The sequence below is a fragment of the Pelmatolapia mariae genome, linkage group LG2, assembly GCF_036321145.2.
Source record: "Pelmatolapia mariae isolate MD_Pm_ZW linkage group LG2, Pm_UMD_F_2, whole genome shotgun sequence".
Lineage (NCBI taxonomy): Eukaryota > Metazoa > Chordata > Actinopteri > Cichliformes > Cichlidae > Pelmatolapia > Pelmatolapia mariae.
Genome location: NC_086228.1, coordinates 32,118,968 through 32,142,044, shown reverse-complemented (window position 1 = coordinate 32,142,044; position 23,077 = coordinate 32,118,968). Strand labels below are relative to the sequence as shown.

At 41.3% G+C, this 23,077-nt stretch overlaps 2 protein-coding genes across 3 annotated transcripts in view; one reads left to right on the top strand and one right to left on the bottom strand.

The window, feature by feature from the left end:
• Positions 1–228: 228 nt before the first annotated feature.
• Positions 229–7,147, top strand: nkx1.2lb (NK1 transcription factor related 2-like,b). The gene is made up of 3 exons (XM_063487628.1): positions 229–528; positions 2,098–2,320; positions 6,402–7,147. Exons 1-3 carry the CDS (start codon positions 229–231, stop codon positions 7,145–7,147), a joined length of 1,269 nt encoding a protein of 422 aa, XP_063343698.1.
• A 4,325-nt stretch (positions 7,148–11,472) lies between these two features.
• Positions 11,473–23,077, bottom strand: part of uvssa (UV-stimulated scaffold protein A) — a 34,161-nt gene continuing 22,556 nt past the window's right edge. Inside the window, exons 10-15 of one of the 2 annotated variants that reach the window (XM_063498893.1) lie at positions 19,430–19,637; positions 19,077–19,208; positions 18,736–18,919; positions 18,543–18,654; positions 12,669–12,846; positions 11,473–12,170 (exon numbers count right to left, since the gene is read on the bottom strand). In XM_063498893.1, coding sequence (XP_063354963.1) covers positions 12,077–12,170; positions 12,669–12,846; positions 18,543–18,654; positions 18,736–18,919; positions 19,077–19,208; positions 19,430–19,637 — 908 coding nt within the window. In that variant the 3' untranslated portion in view covers positions 11,473–12,076. The remainder of the gene's footprint in view (positions 12,171–12,668; positions 12,847–18,542; positions 18,655–18,735; positions 18,920–19,076; positions 19,209–19,429; positions 19,638–23,077) is intronic. The other variant, XM_063498902.1, reaches the window with a different exon arrangement.

Here is a 23,077-nt window from a genome sequence, read left to right as displayed (position 1 = left end):
AAGCTCGTATTCTGCCCAGACTGTCCGGATGCCAATGGAAAACTTTACCTGGGTGAACACACCACTTGAGACAGAATGCTGACGGGACACATGAACCGGCCTGTGGCGTGAACTTGTTATTTGAAATGAGTATCATCCAAGCTCTTTAAAACGACTTGGTGTTGATTTGTTTCTTTAAATTTTCAACTCTAACGGATTGTTATTATATGGGAAAGGGAGAGTAAAGTGATGAACCGGGACAGAGCGGATGGGGTCCAGACCGTGATAAGCCGGGAGAGAGCTGCGGCGGGGCCAGTGACGGACGCCGTGCCACCCGTCATGAGTCGGGACAGAGCGCTACCGGCGCCCAGCGGCGGGGACGGCGTCCAAACTGTGGTGAGCCCGGACAGCGGTGACTTGTTAGACGGAGCCGCCGCAGGGGAGAAGCGGCTCTTCTCCAGCGCGACCGCCGGCGGCAGAGATGCTCAGGCCACGGAGAACCACTCGGAACCTCCACCGACGAATCCGGTGTTGGCCCCGCCACAGCAGGTAGGCTAATACGGGCACGAGCAAACTTTATGAAGCGCTACCGGAGCGGTGCGTGACTGTAGCAGCAGACAGTAACGGCAGACTCTCAGGTAGCCTATATAGACCAGTGGACAGGACACAACCGGGACACTGCAGCATAAATAAAAGAGCATCGAGACAGACAGATATTACATTTGTGAAAGAAGGAAGGCACGAAAAGTAGCTGGGCTAGCAGAAAAGTAAGAATTCTTAGCAATGGGAGCAGCCGAAGCACCGAAAACTGAAGACGGTTTTTAAAATAAAATTATTTGGTTACTTTGTCCTGTTGTGTAACTGCTATGATTCTTTGTTTTTAAAATGTATGTGTGGCCCGTGTTGTCATGCTATGGGTCATATTATGGAGATGAGGCCTTTAATAAAATGCAGCTGGAGAATGTGATCGGAAAGAGACAAAATAAAAAGTTCTAAATCAAAACCATTCAAATTCGTTCCCGTAAAGAAGGACACCGACTTTTATTTTGTTATTATTATTATTGCTCTGGATTAATTCAAGCTATCAGGGTTTTTTTCGTTCGTTTCTGAACGAAATTCATTGATTTCAGAATAATTCAAAGTAGGCCTGTTTGTAAAGACGGGCATTTCTCTATATTTTTTCCATAGACGCGAATTTTGTTTATTCTTAAATAAAACGTGATTGTGTTTATTCGCAGCTCTGATTGTGGTATTTTTCGATTAGACTATTCTTATCACCAGTTGTTAATACGCCCCTGGGTCTTTCTCCAGAGGCTCCCTGGGATTATTTAAAGAGAGAATTACAATATTAATGTAGGATTATTCATGTCGACATGCTCAAGACTGGCCTCATTAATAAATGGATGATCCTAATCAGGATGTAATGCAGGGAGGGGTGGAAACAGAGTCACTGCACCACCTTTTATCTGTCTTTTACACTTGGCTACCTTTTTGACTCCACATAAATTATGATATAAAAAGTCTGAACATTTCTACATCACACAGTAAACCTTATGCCCACATGCAGGTTCAAACAATCTGGGTAAAGCAGTATTTTACCTTAAGTGTAAGCCTTCCCCTGAACTCACATATTTTCCAACCAATTACGTGTGGAAATGTAAAACTGAAGTTTTAGAAATCTATAGACTGCACTGCTTAAAATGGGATTGATTCGTTTTTCTTCTGATAGCCTATTGACCGCTACACAGCCTGCGCAGGAAATGCAGCTGATCTGTGTTCATGTTTGCTTTATGAACACACTTTACCGTCTGTTTTATTGGATGTGATGTGTGCTACCAACACCTAACACTGGGATTTGTCTTACTTCAGTCTTTGACTTTAACACTGCTTACTACTAATAGTAATAATAATAATAATAATAATAATAATATTTAAAGTGATCATTATTAATATTATAATTAAATATATAGCAGTTAAAATGCGTGGCAAAACGTAATTGTGGGGGGGACAAGAAAAAAAAAAGCAAGTTCAAATAAATTCAACTATACGGGATAAAAGGCCGGCGATAATATCTTGTTTTTTTAACTAAATAAATCATTCCCATTTGTTACTCTCCAGGGCCCCATCGGGCACCGGACAACTTCTTTCTCCGTGCTGGACATCCTGGACCCCAACAAGTTCACGAGCAGCCGGCGACACCAGCTGCAACAACAGCACGTGAGCCACCGCGGCGAGCTCGAGCAGAGCGTGTACGGAGCGGAGAACCGGAGAGGAGGAGTCGGGGAGCGCGAGCCCAGCCTCGAGGCCAGCAAGGGCTACGGTGCAGACGAATATCAGAGCAGTAAGTCTACGTGGACTTCAAACCAAGTCCATTATTGAATCATTTATTTATTTATTTTTCATTTCCTTTAATTTCCCGCCATTGCGTCAGTAACGTCTTTTCCTCCTGTTCAAATGTCTTTAAAGGCAGCTGAATTCGGTCGAACTGCTTCTGTTACTTTTGAAAGTCCCCTTTCCTTAGAAACCACTCTGCTTTTAACGATTCTGTAACATCCTTTAACGTTTTCAGAAATTTGACCTGTTTTTTTATATGATTAAAATAGGTGTGCGCGCGAGCGCGCGTGCTCGCGCGTTTGTAGTTAGTAATTAGGTTATTTATTTTCTGTGTCATTCAAATCATATTTATTCTTACCCGTGAATTAACTGATTTATTCATATATAGTTAAACATGCCAACATTAGCCTGAGTGAAACCTAATCAATGTAACCATTTTACATAGACCCCAATTTCGAATATAGAGCTTTTCCATTTCTACTTTAATATAGCCCATTTACGCTATTTATAAATAATACATATTTTGTGAACACCGCTAGGCTTTTCCGACGGAAGAAAAGTGATCCGGAAGAAGGCCTTTCTAATTCTGTTCATATTTTAAGGGCACTGCATTGTTCTGTGTGGTTTAACTGTGACCTAAGGATTCTGGTTTTAATTACCCACCAGTTGTTGTTGGGCTTTTGCTTCGTCCGTATCACGGAAATATTTTCTCACTAAACCCTGGTGTCACACAGAAATCTGTGTTCCAGGCCACTTATTCGGTGAAATCTTGTGATGATGTAAGAGATCAGAAAACTCACGAGTACGGACCATTAAAAAAATGGAAGAATGGGGAGAACGGTTCTTTTCGCAAACGAGCTCTCTGGTTTTAAGTTTTAAACAGCATCTGTTTATATCTAGAATTAAAAAGAGCAAAAAAGTTAATTGGCTGCAGTTCCTGTGTGATCGGTATTATTGGTCGGTAAATACTGGCAGGTGTGCACTAAGTTCATGGACGCCACGTAAACGCATTAGCTCCAATCAGCTCCATCTCCTCGATTTTATATTATTATACACCAGTATTGGACGTCTTCCTCCTTTTTTTCCTCTTTTCTTTGTTTTTTCCGTCACATTTTTATTTTCCTTTTTTTTTTTTTTTTTTTTTTTTTAATCTCTCATTTGTTTTAATTAAATTTTCCGTACATTTTACAGATTTCAAATCAACAAAATTCTGACTTTATTTTTCAGAAGCAGATACAGGCATATACCCCACATCATAAATAATTATAACTTCGTGATATAGTCGAGCTGGATTAAAAACAAAAGCTCAAAACAAAAGAAAAAGAAAGAAAACAGTAAAAACATCACAGGAACACATGCACTGCTGTTGTAGTTTGTATACTATTATTCTGTTTTATTATACTGACTTCCAAAAAAGTATCCCAGCACAATGAAACTAGCGAAATAAATATCACGTACAAACTATAATAAATATAGTTGTAACTTCAAATAAGGCTTTATTTTTAGCGACTGTAAAATCAGGCCTTTTTAAAAAATAAAAATTTAAATTAGAATCAGTATATGATTAAATGGCTGGCATGTATTTAGCAACAACAAAACCAAATTATTATTAATTTCTGTTTATTAGAAAATGGACAAGAAACCATCTCACCAAGCATCATGGTTCCTTTATTCTTAATTATTTTTATTAATATAATAATAAGTATTATTATTATTATATATGAGAAAAATGGAAAAAGTGGACATTTTATAAGTAAATTACATGTAAAACATAATCTTATTGAGCTATCTTTTCTGCACACCTGTAAACCTGCTTGTTTTTTTAATTTCTCTCAGGTTCTTCTGTCTACATCATCACAGCTAAACTAACCCTTCTGGGTTAGGTTTCATACATATTTTGTCTCTGATTTAATCTGTAAAACTACACAGTCTTACTCCAAATGATCTAACACATGCTCACTGTCATTTTTTAGTGGAAATCATGGAGGTGGATTTGTCACTGGTTAATAAATGCTTTTATTTTCTCACTTTTTTGGGGGGGGACAGTTATAATGTAGGACAATATAATGTCTTACATTATACATTTTTTAAAAAAATATAATTTAGTATTATTCAAGGTGTAGTTTACTTTTTCTTGCCATTTAAAACTGTTGATGTTGTCGATATTAAGGACAAAGGGAACAGCATAATTGGGCCAAAAATATTCAAACCAATAATGTGAAAAAAGCACACACAGTATCTCTCTAACATTAGCAATAAGAGCATTTGCAGGGCTGTAAGCACATGTGTGCTGTACATGTTGAGGTGGACTGTGCTCGGTGTTTTCATGACATGTACGTGCACAATGCACAAACTGTATGAAAGCTTAGCGTGAACGTCCAGATCGTTTTTGTCCCTAACGTATAATTGCACTACTGAGTGCAGAGTAACCTGGCATTTCGTATTCCACATGTAAATGCTTAATTTTTCAGTATGACTCTAACAGCAGCCTCTAAATGTTTGGATGATACCAACTCAGAAAGAGTTACAGTTTCATTAAAGACTAAAGCACCATGTGCTCCTCTGAAGGGCTGATGTAAAAGCAGTCGATTTGCAGCTAAAATATTTAATTGGACATTTAAGAGGTAAGGATCAGTGACATTCCAACAATGCCTATTAACGTTTTTCTGCTGATCTGTGGTACCTTAAAATCCACCATAATCCAATGCTCCATTGTTATTTTAGCACACTATTAGTATTCAAACACAATTTCTTTTACCTGATAATCATCTAGTATATTTTACAGTGTACAGTAATGTATGGTGATCAGTTTATGGTCATTTCATACCTTTTCGTTTCGTCTGAAGATACTGTTTTCAGAACCTTCTTGATCTAATTGCCTTCTTATTTCTGTTGATTTTATCATTTTATTTCCAAATATTGCCCTCACTCATTTAGCCACAAATGAAGTAGGACACCACAGACTTATGATGCAGTAATCGTGTGATGAGTAAACTCCAGAAAGTGGAGCACATAGCAAAAAATGATGATGGATACTGGATGACTCAGTGATTAATACTAATGGAGAGCAGAGAGTTGGCAGCTCAGTATCAGCAGCTCGTTCTTGCCCTCTGGCTGTTTACTCAGGTTAGGCTCATGGCTACTCTGTCTTTGGAAACTTGACGTGTTTATTCGTTCAAGATATTTTTAAATTCAACTGCAAGTTTCTGAAGGAAGCGTACAGTGGCCATAATTGGGACCGCAGTTCAACACTCACTGATTATGCTGGGAAGAGACTGTTTTTCCATATAGCAGATAATTAAGCTAATTACAATCCTTAGCTACATTTTTTTGATTAATTGGCCTACCGTGGCAACAGTAATTATGAGGAGATAGGGGTAAATAGATGGGCCAGTAAAATTAGTACTTAGAAGACCACTGTTTGCTTTATGGCCAGCATTGTTTCTTCTAGCTGTAACCATTTCATAATCCATACTACCAATTTATTACTGCAACCAAGAAGCTGAACCTTAAAGTATTTATTTGAAGCCAAACCTTCTTCGCAGTGAAGATGTTTAAGGGTACCTAAATTTACACCCTTTGAAAAAAATGTTTCTGATTGTAACTGATGAAATAAGAATTCAGTTTGATATTACAGAAAAAATAAATTAAAAAAGCTCTAGTCATTTTATGAAGTCTCCATATTGTGAGCTAACTTGTTCATATGCATATTTGTCAGACGCTAATAATTGGAATTACACAACGCACTGTGCTCCCTCTTCCTCGCAATATTTTGGTATCTTTGTTTCTGTAGCTGTGACATTTGGTACCAAATCTAGTTTAACTAGCTTAACTTGCTAGCAGTGCAGGACCATGGTTAAACCATGGGTTTATTTAGCCTGCCTAAATATCTTAAGGTATTGGTAGTGATCCAGGTAGTGAACTACTTACATAAGCCTAAACATGAGCTTGGTATGCCTTAATCTGAAGAAACCACTTCATTAAGCTACTGTGGGTTGTAGAGACAAACCACCTGTATAACCATATAGGATGGAGAACTTGTTGGATGTTACATGTGGCTGAACTCTTTGTTGTGTGCGTTCTTCTAGAGGAGGGCTTTATATACAGAAGTCCGGATGAGGAGGACTTCCACAGATCTGGGACCCCGGACTCAGAGGCTGCAGACGGGCCCTACAGCAGTGAGGAGAGCAGCTCGGCTCTTCCCAGTAATGGAGACAGAGAACTAGGCCAGCACAGCCACCAGGATCCCAGCAGAGACACAAAGACCCCTAACGGAGGCCCCACAAGCCAGATCACCAGTCCCCAAACCAATGGGGGCCAAGGGGCCAAGCCCAAGAGGAAACGCTCTGGCTCAGACTCCAAGTCGGGGAAGCCCCGCAGAGCCCGGACTGCCTTCACCTACGAGCAACTGGTGGCGCTGGAAAACAAGTTCAAGTCCACACGCTACCTGTCAGTGTGTGAGCGCCTCAACCTGGCCCTGTCCCTCTCCCTCACTGAGACCCAAGTTAAGATCTGGTTCCAGAACCGGCGAACCAAATGGAAGAAGCAGAACCCTGGAGCCGACACCTCGGCCCCCACCGGCACGGGTGGAGCAGGAGGCACGGGAGGCACAGGGGGAGGAGCGGGAGGAGGCTTGGGAAGCCTCAGCCCTCTGAGCCAATCCCCTCCAGTCAGTGGGCATCTGGCCATGCACACAGGCTATGCCGGCCACCATCACCCCCCTGCTGGGAGCCTTGTCCAGCTGCCTTTCCTCACCGCCAGCCACGTCCTGTCTCCCTTCATGCTGGGGACACAGAGTTATGCTGCACCTGCGTTCTACAGCACACACCTGTAGATACACTCTCACACCTGTAGATACACACACAAACACACACAGAAACCCTGACTGAAATGTCCCAGTATGAACTGCAGCACAGCGTTCAGCTCCTCCCCCTTTTTTACTACCAGCGTTTAAAGGCTTTAATTTTATTTTGATAGAATGTTAATATCTTGCAGAACTGTACATAAATCTATGTTCTAGCTCTGAATGCTGTTTTAAACACTGTAATAGACAAATAGTTGATCTCATTGTTTTCTTTTCTAAAGTCTGTAAAAATATTGAATGTTTATTTAAGACTTGAGAATGGCTTGATCTATTGTCAGTACCATGTAACTCCAGCTGTGATCGTTTTCATTTCTTTTATTTATTGAGGTGGTTAACAGTTTCCATAAAATCCTTGGATGTACTGAGTCCTCAGCTCAACATGGTATTGTCCTTTGATATTAAAATGATGACAATTAAACAGAAAAGTATCCCAGTAATTGTTTTTTTTTTAATAACAGTGAGCTGAAGCGTTGAGTGCTGCAGTGCCTCAGAGGTAAGTAACTTCCATGCAGGGTTTGGGTGTGAAGCTAATCCTGGGCCTGTTGGTTGGTTTGGATATCTGTGAGATTTCCTGTTTGTCAAAAACAAACCAATAAAAAAATCCAAATGGCAACTGGAAAATATTTATGCGAGGAAGGGGTTTGCGACAAAACAATACAAATCTCAAAAACGATAAAGATAATTACAGTGAAATGACTTTTCTTTCATAGAAATATGAGACGTGATGAATATAACGTCGATTAAAATCTTTCGTTAATGTTTTGACAGCACGATAGGCCAATGACAATAAGAATAGCACTGAGCCGAGCCAATCATGTGCCTGGAAAACAGACCGAGCCGCGTGATACGGATAAGTTGAAATAGTCCGCACAGACCGCAGCAGGAGCAGCCGGACAGCACACGTGCAAAGTCCACTAAGAGTGTGAGCGAGATTTTTTTTTAATAAAAGGAGCAAGAAAATTGAACATTTTAACGAAAACTGGAGCGACAGTGTCACAATGTCACCATTTTTTTTTGTCTCAAAAGACCAGAAAACTGTTGAAAAGAAGCGAGAGAGTGCAGTGAGAGTTTGCAGTTTTTGCTTCTTTGTCGGACTTTAAATAGTCATACTGTGCTTGAAGCATGTTCCAAAGAGCCAGTAACAGGAACATCTGGAGCAGTGCCATGCTTGCGTAGCGCACAGCTGTAGACATCCCATTTCCCCCGCTGAACAGAGTGTCGAGCGGCCTTTCTTTAAACATTTCATTATTTCAGATGATTTTGTTTCAGTTCAGTTCCTTCAGCTGAGTGTATGTTCTCCTTTATTTACATTTGAGCGCCTTTAATTTATAACAATATATTTTTTTTGAAATTTTATCTTGTAATGATGTCTACAATATTTATCCGGAAGTGACAAAAATGTAGTTTTCTGTTTTATTTGTCTGTTTTTGTAATACTTGAAGCTTTTGCTTGGTCAGGATTAAACAGAGCTGTATAATGTTCTACAGGACATTTATGGTCTGACACAAAATGAAAAACATTTAATCAAAATGAATCTTTTATCTTCAGTTAAAAAAAAAAACAAAAAAAACAAAATCCAACTCTCCAACTTATTTTAGCTTACGAGCCTCAGTAGTGAAAAAGAAAGTTTTCACAGGACTCTCTGCAGTGTTGGGAAATCTAAGAACATATTTAAGAGGAAACGGCATCAAATCTATTTGGTTAATCAGTCATCGTTAAGTGTAACCATCTCTTTGAGTGGATTATTTTGTTTTATGTTATTATCAGAGAAAAGCGCCAGTGTTAGTCTCTGTTGCTTAAAAGGGGAAAGTGCTGTGGCAACCAGCCTGCTTTCCAAAGTGTTTGCTGCTGCTGTTAAATATGAAGAACATGATTCACACACTGCGTATAAAACATGGATCTAGTCACCCTTACTGTAAGCCACCCTCAAATGGCCATTTGCAAAATAGTTTTAGGCATTTCTGCATTGGATGCATTTTTCAGCCCTCCGCCCAAAATAGGAACAACAAAGGAAGTAGAGTCTGCAGCATGATGTCAAGACTGTGTTCACTGACATCGACAGAACGTTGTAATGACAGTCAACGCTGAAGGAGGTCAGATATACTCCAGAAAGACACGCCTCCCGGATATTAATGATAGAAAGCTTCTTAAAAAAAAGCAGCGGTCACCTTTCAGTAGTTGTATTTTTTCATTTAGTAAAAAGTGATATAGAGTAGTATTTTTTTAGTTTCACATGAACTTTGCATATTCATGCAGTGTCAGTCTGCTAGCATGCCTCCATCACTTTCTGCAGTTACTCCACTGCAAGAGGCCACAAGTGTTTCAAAGGTGCGTTGATATAATCCCTGAATAATTTGTGCAGTGTGTCCGGGTGCAGGTGCAGTGCATATCACTTTGATTCCCATGCTGAGACCCAAGATTTCCCAGCACAACATCACATCACATCCTGAACTTAGTGCTAAAATTTAATTGCTTCATATAGAATACCAAGTTAGAAGACATGGGTACTTTGTGCACTCATATCCAGTAGCTTACAGCCAATCATATGAAACTGCTTAGAGCAACTGAAGTTCTAGTTTGGTTAATAGTTTAACTTGAATAAGCTGTGTTGAGGTATGGGTTCAGATCTCAGCACAGCTTAAACAAAAGAGTGTTGATACACATTTGGCAGCACAATTAATGCTTGAAGCTATATTATCACAGTTTTTATTTTATGAGTTTTTTTCCCCCAAAACTGGTATAAACGAAACAAGCCCAAAACAAGCCTAAAACAGATACATTTGTGTGGGCATCGTGTGGGAGTCTATGGGAGTGACTGACTTTTAGAGCTACAGCTCCTCGTTCCAGCACACCTGTCAATCACGGCAGCCACACCCCTGATTTAAGCTTTACAACTGTTACGAAGGAGGAATCCACTGTTTTGCAGCAGGCTGTAAACATGTTCCGCAGTTTTTGCTGTAAACTGGACGTTTTAACATGACGGTCATTGAGGACTCACTAACTTTTTTAACCAGGATCAAGTGGCCACTAGAGGAGCTGCAGGTTTTAGCATTTATTATTATTATTATTATTATTATTAATAACAATAATAATAATAATAAGAATAAGAATAATAACCTGCAATAAAATGATAGCTGATGTTTGGACAGGTGTGGATGCAAGCCAGTGGTCTCAGATTGCCCAGAATACTCTCATTAGATTTGTTATAATGTCATCATTGCAAAAGTACTGACTGAATAACACGTTCCGTGTGCCTGTCAGACAGTACAAAGGAAATACCATGTTCCGCATAGACAAAATTGCTGCCTTTATGGATAATATAGAAGTCCAAGGGATTTAATGATGGTGAAACAGTCCGGAGTGAGGTGGCAGGCCAGGCTAAGAAAGTCTGAGTGTTTCAGGAACGGCATGTCTGCTGGGGAGGAGTGCTGGTGGATCCTCATGGCATCAGATCAAGGCAGCAGCAAGCAGTGAAGCCAGGAGAGGCAGAGCAAATCATGGATGAGCTGAGGCTTTAAGGTGTCCCATGGGAGGCCAGGACCAACCCTACAAAATCCACAATCAGAAGTCAGTGGAGTACAAGTTCCATCCATTCATCCATCCTCTCCTGCTTATCCAATACAGGGTTTAATGGGGGCTGCAGCCTATCCCAGCTCTCATAGGGCCAGAGGCTAACACAGAACACTCACATTCACACTTACAGCCAATTAAGCTGACCCCATGTATGTCTTTGGACTGTGGGAGGAAGCCAGAGAGAACCCATGCAGACATGGGGTTCTCCACACAGACACGCTGACGATGTGATCCCAGAACCTTCTTCTTACTGTGACACAACAGTGCCAACAACACCATGTTGCCCCTACCAGGCATTATTAGTTGTGCTATGAGAAATGTAGGATCTTGTGTTACTGAAGCTAAATTACATTTAGTTTTAACCATTTTTGAAAAAACATTCTCTGTAAGACGTGTAATTTGATGGAAATGCATTACTGAGCTGTCAGTGAGTTCTTCATTAAGTGTAGAGAATCATAGATCATAGAGAAAAGATGCAAATCATTTTTCTTAAGCTGCAGGATGTCTGCTATTCTCGTGATATGTCACTGCAATGTAAACCAAATATGACCTGTCTTTTCAATATAGTGCTGCAAATATATATTTATTTACTCCCCTTAGTTGCCACTTATTCCTAAAATAGCTTCACATGAGAACTTTCCTACAATCAGTGTTGTTGTGTTCAATGAATCTCGTTTAAAAGGACAGCAAAAAGGCAAAAATGTAACAAGATGCAGGTTTACAATTTTATTCTCACTAAAACGCATTTGAAACCTGTCAATCACACAAAACACCAATGTAATAAGAATATAGAAAGTGTAAAAGTCAGTTGATCATTAGCTTTAGCAATCAGCTGTCACAGAAGTCATATCATATGAAACAACTTTCATGTCCTGTATCGAGCATCAGCTTTGAGGTAGAACACACAGAATCCTTTATCATCAGATTTCCTTTATCATCATATTTCCCAGCAATTATTGAAACACTTCTTCTTTCATTACAAAGAAACAACAACTCTGGACTCTTAACATTTCACCTTTATTGTACAAAACTGTGGATCAAGTTTGGCGATTCAGTCTTCCAGCTTCCGCCTCCTTCACTGTTCCCAGCCCTGTTCCTACAGAGTCAGCCTCACATAAGCTCAACTACAAATACAAAAAGTTCCAATTTGAAATGTGACAATGCATTCTTTAGCTCCTTGTTTCCCTGAATCTCTACAAGAGGTGGAGACATAAAAGAGACATATAAATAACAAACGATAAACACAGGAGCGGTCCTGTAACGGGGGCTGAAAGGTTACTAAGAGCAACACTCCACCCGTCTGACTTCAGTTAAAGGCACACGAGCTTAGTTGAGAGCATAGTTGAACTGGTTGGAGAACTTGTCGTGTTTTCTCTTGTCAGCCTTATTCATCACCTGAGCCACTCTTCTCAGGGAACTCCTGAAGGGAGGGAGAACAGAGCAGGGAGGAAAGCAAGAGAAGGACAATGAGAAGGATTGATGGGAAAAATCCAAAGAAACAACAACTTTAGGCCCAGGAGCTAAAACCCATTCTGCTCATTTCTAGCTCCATATTTCTACTCTTAGACTGTGATACTTGCCTCTACAGTTTAAAAAATTTTTTTTGTAGATTTGGTGAAAGAAAAGAAAACAAATGATGTGTTTTTTGTGATATGATGCTAGTAAGTAAAGTGCCTAAAATACACTGATTAATTGGGTCTTAGCTAGCCTACCCATAAATAACAGTTTAGCAGTTAGGTGCCTTTTTGAGGCCTGTGTTCAGTGGCTTAACTTTATTTGACTCGATGTATGCCACACTGTTTTGTCTTTGACAAAGTTTCCATCTTTTAGCTAGTTGGTCGTTTCCAGTTTCACCAAGCACATGTTCTTAGCTCCTACACTCAGAGAATCATCTAGAAGCTGAAGTTAGCATTCGTACTTGTTAAAGACTTTCTTCTCTAGTCTGCAGCGGGACGTGTAGGTGCTCTGCTTCAGGTCGCTGAGGTGGGGGTATTTCTTCTTCTTTCCTTTCCTTTTTTTACCGCCCAGCCGGTCAGAACCCAGGTCCTCTCCTGTTGCTGCCTCAATGTCTCGCATCAATTCTGCATCTCGCCAATCTGCAACAGAAAGACAAATGTTACTCTGCTCCTGGAGGACGTTTAGGATTCTCCCACTCTTCATCTCACCTCATTCAGAGGGATGAAGAGGCGTGGCTCGGTACTTTTGTCTATATAATCCAGCAGTTCGGTGCAAAGATCTGCCAGGTGGAACAGAGAGAGCTGCCGCAACAGCGGGAAAAGATCAGAGGTCCTGAGAAAACTATGAAAACTTTTCATTTTGTCCTCTTTTTTCATTTCAGCTGAGATTTGTTCTGTGCAGCAACACCTGTGGCTTTGAAGACAGCAGTGAGCGTCCTGTAGCAGCACAGCCAAGGGATTAAAAGAAATACCCGTTCACCATCAGACCAATTCATGTCAGCCTGGACTGATATCCTGCCCCAGGATCCCTGCCAGGATTTACAAACAGGACATTATGTTGTCTTCAATGAGACTTGGAACCAGTGTTTAATTCAATATGGCCATTAGGAAAATGTTTTCTGAGATCATAGACTAAGGCAGCTGAGGGGAATTTTCTCAGACTTCTACACACTATTAATTATTTAAAAGAATCCAGGTTTCACTTATTGTCCAGCTTTTCTATACAGCCTATGGACTAAGATTAAGACTAGGACTGAAGCCTTAAACTGGACTTAAAAAAACAAACAAACAAACAAACAGCCATTTAAAAATGTGGATATTAAACTTCTCTCTGCATGCGTACAAAGGCCTGGTGCGTGTAAGGTTACTCCCTGTATGAGCTGCTATGATAGCCTAAAACTTGAACAAAAACCAATTTGACTGAGAAGTGTAATGAAGTAATTAGAAGTGATAATGTAAATGAGCTCACAGCGGACGGCCTTCCAGAGCATGGGTCGTAAACAGCGTGTCCTACGGGCTCATTCGGATGCAATTTTGGTGTTAATGAAAACTGTAACGTCATAATTCTGGCTGATAAAGTAAAAGCAGCTGTAATGCAGAGCAATGACGATCTAAATGAAGAGACATTTCTAGTTAATGATGTACTGCGAAGGAATTCTAGATAAACCTGCGGTAATGCAAAGTAATTACACCGTGATTGTGATGGGACTGAAGCCACACTCAGTGCTCCGTCAAAACACTGACCCCAGCTCAGAGTGAGCGTGTATGCAGGGTTATTAATCAGCTGCTCTGACCCCGGGTCTGACTAGACCTTCAACTATCCCTCATCACACTCTCACACACACACGAGCAGTAATTGAAAAGCAGCTGGTGTATTTAGGGGAATCATTACTGCTATAAGAGGAGCAGCTGCATTTAGATTCATGTGTGTTCAAAGTGTGTGTCACTTTGTTGTTGAAAGTTTCAGAGAAAATAAAAAAGAGAAGAGATGAAAGAACAATCAAAAGAAAAGCACGAGAGGAGAAAAAAGACAGGCAAGCGAGAATAACAGTGGGAATTTAATCAGTGTTGCAGCAGGGCTCTTTTCTCTGTCAACACCTCTTAGTCCATCCAGCTGGGGTCTGTGTGTGTGTGTGTGTGTGTGTGTGTGTGTGTGTGTGTGTGTGTGTGTGTGTGTGTGTGTGTGTGTGTGTGTGTGTGGTAGGGCAGGGGGCAGAGGTGTGTGTGCGTCTGGGGTCTTTGGTTGGTTCAAATGTAACTCGGTTACGCATCACTTAACACTAGGAGCCTGCATATATGTGACAGAGTAGCACAGCATCCATTTCCCTCCTCCCTGTCAATCACCTGAATAGACTTCTTATTTTTTGGTAAGAGTGTGTGTGTGTGTGTGTGTGTGTGTGTGTGTGTGTGTGTGTGTGTGTGTGTGTGTGTGTGTGTGTGTGTGTGTGTGTGTGTAGGTCTGAGTCAGATGCATAACGCAACATACAATTCTTAATATAAGACAAGAGCAGAGCTAAAAAAAAAAGAAAAAAAGAAAAAAGAGTAACACAGTCATGAGAAAAAGAAGATTTTCACAGACCTCTGTGTCTGTGTAGTCTTGTAAAAATCAAAGCATACCCCATTGGTTAATAAATTGTAGAACCACCTTTAGCAGCATTACCTTGAAATAACTGTCTTCTGTGTGACTTTACCAGCCTCTGTTCTGAGCTCTGTACCAACAGAACTTGTGCCCCGCCCCCAGTTCTCTATATTATCCAGGTGAAGCAGTGTTGCAATGATGTTGTAATTAAATGTTGCACCTTGAATGTGAGAAACTAAATAACATTTGAGGTCAAGGAAGGAAGCCAGGAGCGGTGCAGCTTTCCACACCGTTTCCATGGCAACGATGATTGATGATTTATTGTTATTCTGAACATTTTGGGGCTTAAGGTTTTCATACAAATAATAATAATTCTTAGTGTAATTATTAGCAGCTAGCCTGCCATTTGTTCTTATGCATGGTCAAAATTTGTTCTCTAAGTCTGAACGTGTTAAAAAGTTTGTACGTATGATTTACACACATATTCTCATTCTATCTTGAATGTCACCTGTAACAACCTGTCATTAAAAATGACTTCCATTGTTGCTAGATGTCGTCACTTGCAGTCTAATTTCTTGGCACTGTCCCATGAATGCTGGAGAATCTGGATTTTGGCAGATGTATTCTACTTTTTCTTGTGTCACTTTTTATTCATTCATTTATTTTAAAGGGTCACTCACTACTCCTGTGTGCGCCTCTGCAGGCTCCTGCCTTACACCTCAGACACTATTTAACTTTCTAGTTGGGGTGGCTGTAGCTCAGGAGGTAGAGCAGGCCATCTACTGATCGGAAGGTTAGTGGTTCGATTCCTGGCTCCTCCAGTTTGCATATTTCCTTAGGCAATATACTAACCCCAAGTTGCGCTCCGATGGATGAATGTTCGTGAGGAAGCACTGAAAACGTAGAAGAAAAGTGATTGGGTGAATGTGTTGTATAGAGTGCTTTGAGTACTCTGGGAGAGAAGAAAAGCGCTATATAAGAGTCAGACTTCCTCCTTATTTCTTGCCTAGAGGTGCAGGCTCCTCTAAAGACACATTGTCACCTCCGCTTTCACCGCTTCACCTGGAGAGAAACATGTTTCCTTAGATTGAAAAACGGGGCAGGGCAGTATGCAGATCGTAGTAGAGATCGTACAAGGCTGTTGTTTCCGAACAAGTCCAACTTGCTAACGTAAAATAGTAATAAGAACAAAATAGGCTGGTACGCACTTTTCATAAACGTTGCGTGGGAACCAACTTTCTGCGCAGAATAAGAACGATTCCATACAAATATTAGTAAATGAAGCTCGTCTTGTGCTTTGTACAACCTTTTACAGAAAAAAGGCAAGGTTTTCTTCTGGTGACCCTTCCAAACCCTGGCTGTTAGTTCCTCTAGTTGTACTGTCATAAACTCTAACATTTGACATTCTGAGTCCTGCAGAGACTAAGATGTAACTGGCTTTTTTTGTTTTGTTTCTCTGAGCATGGGAGCATCCCAGCATATTCACCCATGGCAGGGTGAATACGCTGGGATGTGTCCTCCTGGAAAGATGGCGACTCTCTTGACTGTTTGCACTTGTGAATAATCTTAATAAACTTCATATCATCTGGTAATGACTTCGTAACCTCTCTAATACTGATGGGAAGCAACAGTTGCTGATGCTCCTGGAGTTCCTGGATGCTCCACTAATTCTGCTTTTTCCCACATGCTGATGAACAGTTAATCAAGTGCACTTGATTAAGAGCATCGGGTTGCTACTAAACTCCTATGGAAGCAGTAAAGTAGTACTTACTTCAAAGGACTGTACAGAGTCCTATGAAAACTTTTGTGGCTACATAGTAGCAGTATTTCACTAACAGTTGTAAATAGAACTGAGTGACCATAGCAACAGATGCCTCTGCAGTATTCACCAGAAGACTGAAAAATAATCTTCACTATGATTTACAGGCTGTAGCTTATAGGAATCTGTGTTCAATTTAGCTTTTAATCCGGAAACTTGACAGCAAATGGATTCAATTAAAACACAAATATTTATAATCTTTGATTTCCTCTATTCCCTAATTGCATTTTGTGTTGTGGGTGTGTCTGTCTATAGTTTTCAATTTCTAATTTGGTTGTTTTTTTGTAATTTCACACCCTCAATAATAATATGGATAATAAATTGCTTCTACTTTCTAATAAGTTAGACATAGTTTCTTTAGGCTGGCTGTGTGCTTCCTCACCACCTGCTGCTTCTCATCTGTCAGTGACCAGCTTCATCAAACTCCATTAAGAAATCCTTCGCTGCCCTACTGACTTCAGTATAAGGAAGCCGACCAGGAAGACTGACACTAATCTCGACCGGCTTCTCATCAGCCAGCTCACCCTATTGTACTTTGTTGACTTGTGGTCATCTGGAAGCAATTAAGCAGGAAGGTTCAGCCATTGCTTTGTGGACACTGCAGGATTAATATAGCTGTAAAACATAAAGGCACTGCTGCTACATGACTGACAGTAACTTAAAGAAGACTTCCATGATGACAGTGCTCTTGTACGGCAAATGACACTAACAGCTAAAGTACTTCTTATCCTCTAAAAGCCTTTTTCTCAGCGCATTCAGAGAGGATTCAGACTGCTGACATATTGTACTGATGGAATTTTATGGTAAGGTTACATCAAGTGAAGCTTTTGATTTTTATTCTCTGGTTGACAGAACTTTTTGGTAACACAACTGTACTGTTACAAATACACTTACAGTCAGAGTCTGATATTAGGTTCCTTGGAGCGGCCTACAGAGATGGTTACTATGGGCAACCCTTGGCATGGATATAAAGCAATAATTCAGTAAAAACAATTATGTTTGAGCGTAGCTGCTACTGTGGGAAGTGGTCTGTGTGTGTTACTGGCCGTTTAGGCTCACTGTATGTGCCTGTGGATGTTTGAAGAGGTAAAAGCAGCTGAGGCCAACAGTTCATCAAGTTATTCAGGCCAGCGCCCCCCTACTGTGAAGCTGATGTGTGTGTATGTGCGTCTAAGACTCTTGGATCGATATTGTAGTTGGTAACAAAAGATGCTATTTCACAACTCACTGGACTGCAAGCTACGGCTACACACACACACACACATGCACACGCACGCACGCACGCACACACACACGCACACACACACACACACACACACAGCAGCTGGTTAAGACACTGCAGGCAGCTGCTGGACATCCTGCAGACTGGAGACGCAGCCACACGACCTGAGCTGTCCCTCACATACACTCATTTCTAATTCTGTCGCTCTTGGTTACTCTCAAAGAAAAGCTGAGCATTTTTAACTCTTCCACCTCTAACTCCAGGTCCTGTCTTTGTGTCAGTGCCACAGCCTGCATACATCATAGAACTCTCACTACCACCTCGGTCACACATCACCCTATACACCTGCCTCCGTCTCATTCGTGCATGTTTTCCATCTCATTTCTACAGACTTTCAATCCTCTCTACTCCAGAACATACCTCCCCCTCAAGGCTTGACTCCCTACACTCACTTCGAGCATCTCCATAGACTCTGTCACCCTGTCCATAACCACAGGCTCAGAGGTCAGCCCTGATGTAATCCCAGATCCACCCAGAACCGCTCGCATATTTCTCTGCCACTCCTGACTTCCTCCTCCTTGCTCTAGAGTCACAAAGACTCAGTGCAACTCTGTGTGCCCTTCCCTTACAAACCTTTGATGCTATTGTTAAAATTTATCCCTCTGATGACATTTCTTCTGTGTGATTCAAATTTGTTTGTATTTTTCACTTCTCACCAGGCTGCTGCTCTCTCTTCCTCCTTTCTTCCTGCTCCTCCCTCTCTCGGTCCTCCTGCCGGCAGGGTCGACCCTCCTGGTCTCGTGGAATGATGGGGCCATGGAAAGGACACTGAGGAGACACAGGCCTTGCTCAGTTTGGTGAACCAGAGGGAGACCAACAGTTTCTCACTTTATGAGTTTATCCTGTTACCTTGAAGCGGTCTTGCCGCTGACAGAGCTTGCCATCACTCAGTGGAGCTCTGCAGAAATGGCTAACAGGAACGAAGCTCCCAGGGAAGGAGATGTATCTGCTCCTGCTCTCTGCCAGCATCTCTTCATTCTCCACCTCCTCCTCCACCTCTGCTGGAACCCAGAACTGGTGCTGAGAGGCTGACCTGCAGCGGAAAGAATGTGACACATGGTTTACAAACGTTAAAGAAGAGTAAACGCTCTGTAGTTTTAATATTATATTAAAATGATCCTTTTTACTTTATCATCTGTGACACAACACACAGATCAGTAAACTAGGGACAGTGCTTGTCTGGTGCATACTTAATGATCCTGCCAGCGCTGGGCTGCTCCTGACCCCAGTAGAACAGGTCCAAACCAAATGGAACCACTGGAGCGTTGACACTGGTCTGCTTTGAACTGGACTGAGATGAACTGGGCTCCGAGGAGCTGCTGCTAAATGGAACACATTTGGAGAACCATTAAAAACCTTTTCAAGTTACTCAGACTTCACACTGTTCTAGTCTCTCCTTTATATTTACAACAGTTGGTGTCACTGAGACATAATACGGCAGTGTTACTATATGATTATAATGTAGTGAGAAGAGGAGGGGGTGGGAGATGATTGCTGGGGGTTTAAAGAAAGCAGACCTGCAGAGGCAGCGATCAGACTTCACCTGGATTCTATGGGTGGTGGCATCTTCTCTCTAAGGAGGTGCAGTGTGGCGACAACAGAGGTTGGATCCTGAACCTCTTCTGCAAGCTGCTTTAGCCGCCTCATTGAAGAATAGGAGGAGGAAGAAAGTGGAGGAGCTGCAGGTTTTTTAGTGGAAGGTTTCTTTTCTGCGACTGATCCTGTTGAGGTGGAAGGAGAGGGATCCAAACCTGCGAGCAGAGAGAGGCGGATATCGAGATGCAAGGACTGGTTCGTCTGACATCTGGGTTTATTTTCGCTCCAGCTCCCAAGAACTAATGGTGAAAACACGCAGCCGCTGCTCACTCTTCCTTCCTCTGATTAAAATGGCCAACATCAGTGGTGATCGCTAACACCACCTGCTCATTAATGTCACATGAGAACATGGCCGCTGAAACTTTAGCATGCTTTATGTGCTCTCTCCAAACTGCTGAACTCTGCTTGAGCCACTCACTCTTACATATTTTGCTTCTTAGGAGCCAGACTTGAATTTTTTAAAGTGGTATTGAGCGATAGTTCTTGAAACCTTCACAGAACTTTCTGAACTCCGAGTTGTGTTCATTGGAGTGTGAGCGTGTGCGCACATTAGACAGAAAGTAAGTGCAGAAAAATAGTGCTGAAAATGTGTGTGAATGGGTCAATGAGGCATGTTATGTAAAGAGTTTTGAGCACTTGAGTATATAAAGAAGTCCCCTTTTATTTTCTGCCAACATTGGTACATCTGGGATTACTGCCTGATTTGGAGTGCCGACAGGAATGAAGACAGACCTCCAGCAATGTGGGGTTATATCTCCAGGATAAGTGAAGTCAGACGCTGGCTGTTTTGTGTGTGTGTGTGTGTGGTCAAGCACAACATCATCTGGAGTCTCTGGGGATTGAACAAGACTTAAACACACACACACAGCAGGTGAGATCAGAGGGATGCAGTAAGCCGAGAGCTGCCAACATGCTGATCCCAAACATTATTAGGACTGACCCGAGTGCTTCAGGGATTCAATCACTGGCACAAGAGACCAACACAAGTCATTCACACGGTGGACAGTCTGTTCAAACAATAAGACAGGTTCATATTTTTCGACTCTTTCTTCTTCTTTAATTAAATGGTACATGGACTGTTTCTTATAAAGAGCTTTTCTTTTCTATCTGAGCACTCAAAGCACTTTGCAAGCACTACTTCCTATGGGTAAGTGCTTTCTATCTAACATTCACACATATTCATACTCCAAAGGATGCACTGGAGAGCAACTTGGTGTTGGTATCTTGCCCAAGGATATGTGGCATGTAGACTGGAGCAGGCAGGAAACAAACCAGCAACCGTCTGATAAGCAGATTACCTGCAACAACATTTGAACTAGAAAAAGAAAACCAGTCAACTTAATAATATAAAAGATGGCTAAAGCTACTGTGACATTCGATTAGTAAAGTTCTGTCTTAAAGCCTCATTGTTACAATCACCTTCTTACAATAATCAGAAAATGACAAGCAAGGGATGAATTTGAAGGACACTGTATGCTCAATGTAGCCCTGCCCTAAAGCATAACCGGCTTTATCATCCTTCTGGACATCATTTACTAAATGGACATGCTATTTTCAATAACACTCAAAGGTAGTAGCTGAGGCCATAAACCTGTCAGAAAAGCTGTGTTTCTGAGGCCACAGAGCAAAGAAGCTGAAGGTCATCTACCCCCTGAGCTGCTGGCTCACAGAAGTAGCCACCATCTGGTCATCAGGAGGAATGCAGATAAAACACCTGGAAGACCTTGGAAGTCTATCATTTATACACAGTCCACTGGAAAGCATGCATTAACTGAAATGACTCAGTGACACAGTGATGTTTTAATCACTCTGTATTCTTTGCACTGTTTAAGCTTCAACCAGCACTCTTTGTGTCCTCTTCTCCTGCACTGGGTTCTTTTGGGCACGAACTGCAGAATCAGTGCCACCAGCTGTTCATGCTAACAACAAACTGCTAATATAACAGCAGTAGATGGAAATGGGGAATAAAGTCAGGGACAGGGAAAAACAACATAGTAACTGTGATCACGATTTCCGTAATTTACTGCTTTGCAAATGGAGTTAGTGAATCCGGAGAAGATACAGGCAGTCACCGGAAACGAGATTCGAGAAGCATCTAAAATGACAGAAAGCAATCACATGGATTTTACAAGCCATCCTGAAGACTGACTGTGCAATAACTGAGACAGGCTCGTTGAAACAAAATACATCTACTTCCAGAGACTGCACAAACAAAACCCCAACAATTCAATCAACTGGTAAACATCTTCCTGATTTTTAGCTGTGCAGTGGCAGGCATAGATCGAGATCTAGGTAAGCATACATTTCCTATATCAGAAATATGATAACGAGACATGAAACTCAAAGTGAAACTCAGCTGAAATCTATGGGATGATTCTGTAAGAGCACAGCTCATGATAGCTGTATAACGTCCAATAAACGACATTTGTTGCTGATAATTTTGTGTTTTTTGTTAAAATCTGATTTGACTGGTGAGTGTAGTTTTACATGACAGTGATTTTTTAAATAATTCATGGCGCTTTCCCAGTTCATGGAGATTGGGAATTAAAAATACCTCCCCAAACACACACACACACACACACACGCACACACACCTGCTCATTTCAGAGCACCAAATGGAAGAGGTTAGTCTGCTTGTTGTGGATGTTAAGACACACAGATCAATGGGAGGAAATGTGTATAGTATTGTTTGTGTGTGTGTGTGTGCGCGCGCCTGGGTTGTTAGAGAAAGAGACAGAAATGCGGGGGGTTAACAGGGTGCAAGAAAAAAAGAGTGAAAGAGAAAGAGAGGAAAGGCAGGAAGAGGTATTGATTTTCCCAGGTTAAGCAGGGCCTGTAATTAAAATGTTAATTTGAGAAAGAGAGCGATAGTGTACTGACAGCAGAGAGAGGGATAAGAGGACTGATAATCAGGATGACAGAACAAGACAGAGGGGTGGAATGAGAAAGTGGAAAGAAGGGGACATGGGAAGACGGGAACCAGAAGGAGTGGACGAAGTCAGGAAGAATTGAAAAGAAAGAAGAGGAAACGCTAAAAAATGATAAATGTGATCCACTGGCAGAGATGAAAAGAGTGAGAGGAACCGAAATGCTATTGTGATCAGGGAAATTAGGAGAGAAAGGAAAAATGGATATGATAGGGGAGGAACAAAGACAAACTCTCACCCATCCATACATCGGATTTTAAAATCTAACTCTACTTTTGATCCTGCAGGACCATTAATTCACCAGGTCAAACCCCTCACCTCTCAACCCAACAGGAACAAGTTTTTCATTTAGTGAAGACAAAAATTAAAGCAGAAAAAAAAATGAAGCTGCCCGTCTGAGTAAATGCAACATTTGGTGTTAGACATTTACATTTCAGCTAGGTACTCACTACAACGTGTTACCATGGGTTCAACAATCCATCCTTACATTTATAATTATGCAAGAGCAATTTGTCCAATCACATTTGAGTTTCTGAAAACTCCTGGACTACATCTAAAAATCAGCAAAAACTCCTAAACATTTGGATTAAAGATGAAAGCCTGTACCGGATTGTTTGATTGAACATCCACTATAGTGATGTGTACAGGCAAACGAGAGAAACTGTCAA